Here is a 9,004-nt window from a genome sequence, read left to right on the forward strand (position 1 = left end):
AATAATAATAATAATAATCAATCAATTTGTTGTTGGATGGATGAGTACGAATAATGTTGGATAGAGCATATGGTGTGAGAGCTTATATATAAAGAGTGAAATGGGAATATCATCCGGAGTGTTTGGTTACGAGGTTTAACTTATTCGCTTTTAGACAAAGAACTGTAATAATAAATATATAAAAAATATTAATTAATTGAATAGCAAAGAAAAATATAATGTTTTGTAGTTTAATTATAAAGATGAAGATGGAAAATATGTTGAGAATGCTCTTACAAGTTGTGCTAACTTGACCCAAAATTACTACCAAATTCATATTAAGGAAGTGTTTGGGTAAGCTTTTAAAAACTGTTTATTTGATTTGAAAAGTGAAGGTCTTGGGTGCAAGTTCCTTGAGTCCTTGCCATAAAATATGGGTTTTAGGTTAGATTAAGAGGATTTTTCATCTATGGTGAGTTTTCTTCTGAGGGTGATCTCTGGGTTTGGAAAGATGGAACGGACTAATGTACGAGCTTCCCTTACGTTGTGTTCCTGAGTGTTAATAATTGAGAGAAAGGAAAAGAAATGAATGGAAAGTAAAGAATTGATGTGTTCCTTAGATTTTTTTATGAGAGAAAGGAAAAGAAAGATAAAATGTATAGTTTTATTAATAGAAAGAAAAGAAAAGGAAAGAGAGAGACGTAAAGAAGAAAAGTGGAAGTAAAACTTTCTTTCTAAAATTGAAAGAATTGAGAAGGAAAAGAAAAGGAGAAAGGAGATGAAAGGGAAAAGAAAGGAAAAGAAAACTTTCTTTTCTTTTCCTTTCTCTCGTTAAGTAAACTCAGGAACACATAGGGGATGTGCCAGCGTAGCACCTGGTTTCGTACTCGGGGAATGGAGTTATGGAGATGATTGGGTGTGTCAATGACCCGTTAGTGATCCAAAGTGCCATTAAAAATGTAACTTATCCCAATTCTACAACAATTTCTATTCAATTCATAAACATTAAAAGACACATTTGAAAAGTTGGATCCTCGACAATCAACATACAACGGACATGCAAGATATAATGACCGAGGCTACATGTCACATGTTTAAAAGTGGAGTTATTTATGAAGCATGTATATAAAAATATCATTATGTTTTTGTAACAACAAAATCACACATCTTTAAACTACTTCGAAATACAAATTGTTTTGCTTATAACGAGTCTTGAACTATTACCAGTTGAGAGAACATACACTACATTTTCATAACTTTGATATAAACTATTATTAGGTTATGTGTGACGGAGTAACGCCAACAGCCATCTCAACCAAATGGACTATATGCATTCAAAACTTGAAAAATATATAGTTTGATTACATACATCTTCAAAGATATATATTATCATATAACCATTAAACTTGGTTTTTAAATCATAGATCTTAGCCCGCATTGATAAACCATAAGCCAATTAACGATGGTCAATCTATTTTATTTGAATTATTATCTGTTTCTAAACATGTATTAAAATGGTTGCATTTCATAGTAAAAATATGTATTAAGATGACGTTTTACAATTAGAGTCCATGTTATAAAAGTGACTATGATGACTTGGGATAGCGATTCATTGGCAAAGGCAATGCCTTTAAAACAACAAATGATTATTAATTAGTAGTTTTTGAGTTCAAGTCTTTTAAATGATATAAATATATAAATTAACTAGTTTTTATCCCCCGTATTACGGGGGTTGTGTTTCTTTTTCGTGTCTAATATTCATATTTTTTTGCATTTTAATTTTATGTATTATAAAAAAGTTAATAATATACTTAAGATTTGATGATGAAATAGTTTCACAAATAAATGACATATTATAACTCGTTTAAAAGATATGGGTTTGGTGAGACCCATGACCCGCTATTTTTTTTTACTATAAAATTGTTTCTTATTATAAATAATATATTTTTCTTAAAAAATTGCATATTAATATCTAGTATGTCCCTACTTTATAAGATTTGCATATCAAATACTTGGTGAGATTTATTTTTAAAACAGTGATATGTTATAACTCGTTTAAGGTTATCTAGGTATGGTGAGACCCATACCGTGAATTCGGGTCAAATGAACTTGAAGTCTTCATTTACAAATAAAATAATATGGTGGCTTGAGTAAATGTAAGAAACAATCATAAAGCTTTTAATTGTTTCGTTTATTTACGAGGGTTGTTTATAATATTTGTTTCTAATATTTATTTATTTTTTGAATTTTATTATTTTTATTGTATGAAAATTAATAATACATTTATGGTTTGATGATAAATTGTTTCACAAATAAACGAGATGTTATAACCCGGTTTAAAAGCTATATGGTTTAATGAGACCCAAGACCCGTTTATTTTATTTTTTTACAATAAAACTGGTTTTTTAATTATAATTTATAAATAATAGACAGAATTATAGAAATGGTCCTTTATGTATACCCCAAATTTCACTGGTGGTCCTTTATCTTTCATTTTAATGTTTATTATCCTTTACGTTCAAAAAAGTAACACCTTGTGTCATTTAGGCCTAACCCAGTTAAAAAATCTCGTCACGTGCTTGTCACGTGCTTGTCACGTGGGGGTATTTCCGTCATTTCAATTCAATTATGATTTCCCCCCATTAAAAACCCACTTCCACCCCCGATTTCCCCCCCCCCCCCTGATCGTTCAATAGGTAAAATTAGGGTTCTCAGAATCCCCAAATCAGAAATTCGATTCTTCCCCAAATCCATCCCAAATTCAATTCTTCATGGTTTTCTGCAAATGTGGTAAAGAGGCAATCATCCTCACGTCATGGACACCCAAGAACCCATATCGCCGTTTCTACTCTTGTTCGGACCAGGTAATTATTTGTTTGTTCGATCAAAGGTTTGAATGATAGTGGTCTGAAATCAGGTTTTTTATGTCGAAACACAGGATTCAAGATGTGGATTCATTGGTTGGTTTGATCAAAGGTGTGAAAGATGCACGGACATCATTCCTGGTTTGATTAGGGCAAAGAACAAACTTGAAGATGCTCTTAAAAGTTGTGAAGGCAAACTGACTGCAAGTGAATCTAATGCAAAGAATCTGAAGAAGATGTTGGTTGTTAGCTGGCTAGGGTTTATTTTTTATGTTATGTTCTTTTGATGCAAGTGCAATGTTGTTGTTTTAGTTTGTTAGGTAGGCCAGTTGTAAGTGTAAATATACACATATTTTGTATCTGCCAAAATGAAGTAATGTATCAACTTTTGTATCCTAATGCTAGTGCCAACTTATGCACATATGTTTGTATCTGCACAATATGACCATAGTTGACTGCACATACAAGATGTTTATCCAATATGACCATAAAAAATCAAACTCCAACACAATGACCAAAGTTGACTGCACATAGTCAAACATACTGCAACACTATATGACCATAGTTGACTGCACACCTAAACACACAATAAACTCAAGTCAACCTAATACACTACACACAATACACCACAACCAAAACTCATTAGTTAACACCACAACCAAAACTCATAATTTAGTTAACATTAAGATCATTAGTTCAAAAGACACAACAACCATTACCAAATCAAGTCAAGTGATCCCACAAGTTCCAAAATACATAACCATAAACAGAAACCATAATAAACAAGTTCAAAATACTAAACCACAAACAGAAACCATAATTAACAAGTTCAAAATACTAAACCATACACAGAACCATATTAAGCTGTCTTTTTCCACTTCTTCTTGTCAATTTTCCTGTTGATGGTATATCATCATTTTCCACAACTGACCTCTTTCTTGCCTTCTTAGGTCTACCTGCCATTGTGTGATGCTTGGGTGCTACAATGGTTGTAGGAGCCTCACATTTTGTCCACATAGGCATCCCATTTATTGGATTAATTTTGAATGAGTAAACCAGCTTCCACCTATCCATTGTGTGCACCGGGTGAACCCAACTCTCTAATGCCCCCACCCTTTCTCCATTAGCAGCCATGACCCAAAGTGCAGCCACAGCATGTCTGCATGACAAACCTGTACAGAGTATATATTATGCATTTTGCCCATAGAATTAAGAGTATATATTAAGCATTTTGCCCTGTATAGACATACCTGTAATTTCCCAACCCCTGCAAGTACATGTCCTCAATTCCAAATTCACAACTCTTGGATCAGTGGGTTTACCACTCGCCCCATATAGATCCCCTCCATTCCACTGCACATGGTAGTGGTTTGCCTGATTTTGGATTGTTGCAAACAACTCAGTGGCTCTAGGTGTCAACAAGCCATCACATTTATCAATAATACCAAGCACAGTAACAATCCTCCTCATTAGATACTCTCTTACATACTCAAGTGCAGATATTATAGGTCTGTCCCTGCCTTCCACTATCTTCCCATTGTAAACCTCACACATATTGTTAATCATTACATCTGAAACTGCCCTTCCTAAGATCAAAGTTCAAAATGCATACCAAATAAATCAAAATTGAACATGCATACCAAACCTAATTTACTCATAAATAATGTTAAAGTAAATGAATACTAACCAGAGTAGTGTGACCTGGTCCAGGAATCAGGTGCTATTTTGGACAATCACAAGTGTCCTTCCTTGTTGAATTCTTTTAACTCATTCATTGCAGTTAAGAACTCAGGTTTTGTTGTTTTTGTAGCACAGTTGTACAACATGTTTTTGTAAAGTACACCTCTATATCCTGCAAGCTTCATATTTTCATGGATATGCCTAAGACAGTATCTGTGCTCAGCACAAGGAAATAAAGTTTGAATGGCTTGAAGAAGCCCCTGTTCAACATAAAGACATAAAGTTAAAAGATAAAATAATGAAAGTAAAGATTGAATAAATGGAATGCCTTACCTTTTTCCTGTCACTCATGAAAGTAAACCTTGAATTGCTTCCAATTTCCATATCTTCTGACAAAAGCTCTAAGAACCAATTCCATGAGTTGTTACTTTCTGACTCCACAATTGCATAACATACAGGATATATACCATTGTTGCTGTCAAGACCAACTGCAGTAAGCATCTGACCAGGAAATGTGCCTTTCATAAATGCACCATCTAGACCAAGCAAATCCTTGTTTAATGCTTGACAGAATTACAAATTTTGTCCTTTAAAAAAAGCCAAATTACGGTTCGTGTCCTTTTTTTAGTTTCTTTGCAGGCAATATCCTTTAAACATTTTTTTCCTACACGTTATGTTCTTTACGCTAACTGAGTTAGAAAAACTCAGTTAAATACCCTCACGTGAGACGCATGTGAGGGCATTTTTGTCTTTTCGTCAGTACCTGCAAATTTATAACACTTTCCCCTCATTTCTCTCTTCTTTCTCTCTCTAAGCCACCACCATCACCACACCATCACCTGCAAATTACCACCACAAATCTCAGCAACGGTTTCCATTAACACATCCTCCGCATCCTCCGCAACGGTTTCCATTAACCACTCCGGCCAACATACCCTTTTCTGCCGGAGCCACCATCACCACACCTTCACCCCGTCGGAGCCACCATGGTTCTCCGCCGTCTCTTCCGATTCCGGCCACCTTCACTTTTCAATTGCGGCTAACTTAAAAAACTTACACCTTGTCGGAATCAAAAAGTCTTCAACCTCTAGATAATAATGTCCACGGCGACACAACAGTCACCACCACCACCATCGGAGTCAACAGAGTCAACGGCGGCAAACACACTCACCAAACGATACGAAGGACTCGTAATAGTCCGTACAAAGGCAATCAAAGGCAAAGGAGCTTGGTTATTATCCGACTGGGTATACGAATCTGATATCCCCAAAAAGCCCCCCGAGTCAAATACTATCCAAGTCCCAAATCGAGTCATCACTCCGGTTATTATCCGACTGGGTATACGAATCATGTGGGTCCGTCACATTAACAAGTTTGACGCCATGTTCTTCAAGCTTTCATCCGACGGGTGGAAGTCAAAATTGGTCAACTTATCGGTCAATTTACCCACCGGAACCAGTGTTTTACGGCGGGTAGTGGTTAATAACGGGTATGTGTTTAATGGAAACCGTTGCTGAGGAGGATGTGTTAATGGAAACCGTTGCTGAGATTTGTGGTGGTGTTAATCCGGGCAGATCTCGAACCACCATTGATTTTCCGTCGAGCTCCGGGTAGATCTCGAGCCACCACGAAATTTAACGATTGAGGTTGTGCCTTCAATCTAAGTAGACAACGACGGGAAAGGGGGTTGGTTTGGTGGTAGTCACGGCTGAGATAAGGGGGTTGGTAGTGGTGGTGGTGGTGTAGAGAGAGAAGAAGACGAGAAGAGAAAGAAGATGAGAAGAGAGAGAGCGTGTGTGTATATTTGAACTACTTCGTTGTAATGACCAAAAAGCCCTCACATGCCATGCACATGTTGTCATTTAACTGAGTTTTTCTAACCCAGTTAGCGTAAAGGACATAACGTGTAGGAAAAAAATGTTTAAAGGACACCGCCTGCAAGGAAACTCAAAAAAGGACACGAACCGTAATTTGGCTTTTTTCAAAGGACAAAATTTGTAATTCTGTCTTAATGCTTTAAACCCATTTTTTAGTGCAGCCAAGCATACATATATCCTTTTGAACTGTCTGGTTGTAGATTCAGGATCTGTTGGTGGCTCAACCTCAATCTTCACAGTGCTACCTGGATTCTTATCAACTAACTCAGCAGCATACTCCCTAAGCAAAGAATATTGTTCTTTGTAGTCCCCTTCAACCCTATTCTTTGCTTTCATATTAGCCCTATATGCTTTCATCTTAGCCCTATATGCTTTCATTTTATGAACACTAACACCATACTTCCTTCTAAACTGCCCTTGAACTGCTTTTAGTGAGATGTTAGGGTCCTCTTCAATTTGTTCTAACATTTCAGATACAAAAGTTGATGTACAAGCATAAATGTGTCTTGATTGAATGCATGTGTGGTTGGTATTCAATGTTCTAACCACCCAATATTGAGAATCTTTCTCTTTGGAAAGTAACATCACCCATGGACATTGATATTCATTAGGATTTGTCATTTTTCCCCTCCCACCAACATTACTTTCTGCTCCTGTCCCCCATCCACCTTTAGGTTTTCCTTTTTTCATAATAGCCCCCTTGCTTTTAGAATTTTTACCACTTGCACCTTTGTCTTTGGTTTTCTTTTTTTTAGAAGCATGCACCCCACCATCATCAACTTCAAAATCTGGCTTAGAACCGGTACAAACTGCCCTAACCCTAATGTGATCATCTTTGGTCATTTTAATTAACCTTCTAGTTTCAACCGCATGTTTTCTAATAAGCTTCTTGGCCTCCTCCTTTGTTCCAAAAATCTGACCTAGGTAAAAGTTTGCCATGTTTTCACTTGATCTTCTTATACCATGTAAAATGTGTTTCCTTGTGTAAGGCCCCGTTACCGGTAGCCCTACTTTCGTGTTGGATTTACTCATAAACGCAGTTCTAAATATCAGAGTTAATTAAAACATTCGCGGAATATAAAAGCTTTCATAAAACATTTCATAACAAAACACATCTTGTCTTAAAACGTCATCTTGTCTTTCAAAATAAACAAAACATTAAACTTAAACGTCTTGAGTCTTCCGATGCCAGCCTCTTATTCAGTGCCACGTGTCTCATCAAGCGAGCTGCCTCATCTTACTCACCTGCGTACATACTAAAAGTCAGCTACGCTGAGTGAGTTCTAGTTAATCATACATTATACAATACATATAAACTTATATTCTTTCAATCATACTTTCATACTTTCATACTTTCTTTTGTACTAACTTACTTTCATATCTTACGTTATAAAGAGCATTACGCCCTACATTCCTCGAGTATTATTAGGGCTCGGTACCCTCCTTCCTCGAGTATTATTAGGGCTCGGTACCCTCTTTCCTCGAGTATTATTAGGGCTCGGTACCCTCTTTCCTCGAATATTAGTAGGGTTCGGTCCCCTAGTTCTCGAATATTAGTATGGTTCGATTCCCTCTTCGTTACCATACAACCATACATCATACCTCGAGTATTATTAGGGCTCGGTACCCTTTTCGTAACCATACAACCATACAACCATCCTTTCCTTCTTTTATTAACTTTATCACGTTCATACACATAAGCATACATATCTTACTTACCTTATACATAGCGTTACAACCTGACAGTACGTGCAATATCCGAAGATCGTTCACGTACCATCAAGCAATCATTCATACATTTCACATTATTCACATAAGGCATACACTTATCTCTTAGGATAAGCGTATTAACAAACATATTGAGTATGCACACAGCCCCGGAAACATAACACATAAATGGGGCTAGAAACTCACCTGAATCCTGTTACGCTCTCCGTTAATTGTTATTCCCTTCTTGAGCTGTGCACGGCTAACTGTATAATATTTATATGTATCAATTAACTACTACTACTCATGTTGTATTTCTATCTTTATATAACCCACAACGAACGGGGGTCCGGGGGCAGCGGGGTCTAGGGGCGGCAGCCCCTAGCAGGGTCCAAGGGGCAGAGCCCCTGGCTGGGGTCGAGCTGCCAGGTCAGCTTGGAAAAATTTTATTTACATTAACTGTCTTAGCACATTTTTCATTAGGTTTTTAATTCATTTTCTAATTTGCTAACTCCATCGAACTTATCATTAAGCGAACTTAACAATAAGCGAACTTAACATTAAGCGAACTTAACATTAGGCGAAGTTAAGCATTCAGCGAACTTAACTCAGGCGAAGTTAGCATTGAGCGAACTTAACTCAGGCGAAGTTAGCATTGAGCGAACTTAACTCAGGCGAAGTTAATTAGTTAGGCGAACTTGCTTGCAAGCAAACTTGCTTTCAGGCGAAGTTGTGCAGCAACCGCCACTGTTCATCCTAAATCCCCAAAATCATCATCGTTTTACCGAGAAATCCATGGGTATGGTATTTGACTAACCCGCGATCATTCCTATGGTCGTTTTTGGATAAGGTTTGACCCGAAAACACGTAAAGTTTGGACCTTTAAGTTCAACAACG

At 36.8% G+C, this 9,004-nt stretch overlaps 1 protein-coding gene across 1 annotated transcript; it reads right to left on the bottom strand.

The window, feature by feature from the left end:
- Positions 1-3,680: 3,680 nt before the first annotated feature.
- On the bottom strand, positions 3,681-7,339 carry LOC143586481 (uncharacterized). The gene is made up of 7 exons (XM_077068026.1): positions 6,572-7,339; positions 5,459-5,543; positions 4,857-5,086; positions 4,581-4,783; positions 4,484-4,488; positions 4,094-4,429; positions 3,681-4,015 (listed from the first exon to the last, which is right to left on the bottom strand). Exons 1-7 carry the CDS (start codon positions 7,337-7,339, stop codon positions 3,681-3,683), a joined length of 1,962 nt encoding a protein of 653 aa, XP_076924141.1.
- Positions 7,340-9,004: the final 1,665 nt, after the last annotated feature.

The sequence above is a fragment of the Bidens hawaiensis genome, unplaced genomic scaffold, assembly GCF_021521415.1.
Source record: "Bidens hawaiensis isolate Kalapana, Puna unplaced genomic scaffold, B.hawaiensis_p1.1 tig00001575_1, whole genome shotgun sequence".
Lineage (NCBI taxonomy): Eukaryota > Viridiplantae > Streptophyta > Magnoliopsida > Asterales > Asteraceae > Bidens > Bidens hawaiensis.

Coding starts and splice junctions, on each gene's coding strand:
- LOC143586481 (XM_077068026.1), bottom strand. CDS start 7,339: ATGGCAAACTTTTACCTAGGTCAGATTTTTGGAACAAAGGAGGAGGCC. Junction 5,087..5,458: donor GGTGGCTCCGGCAGAAAAGG/GTATGTTGGCCG, acceptor AATTCTGTCAAG/CATTAAACAAGGATTTGCTT. Junction 4,016..4,093: donor CAGGGGTTGGGAAATTACAG/GTATGTCTATAC, acceptor TACTCTGTACAG/GTTTGTCATGCAGACATGCT.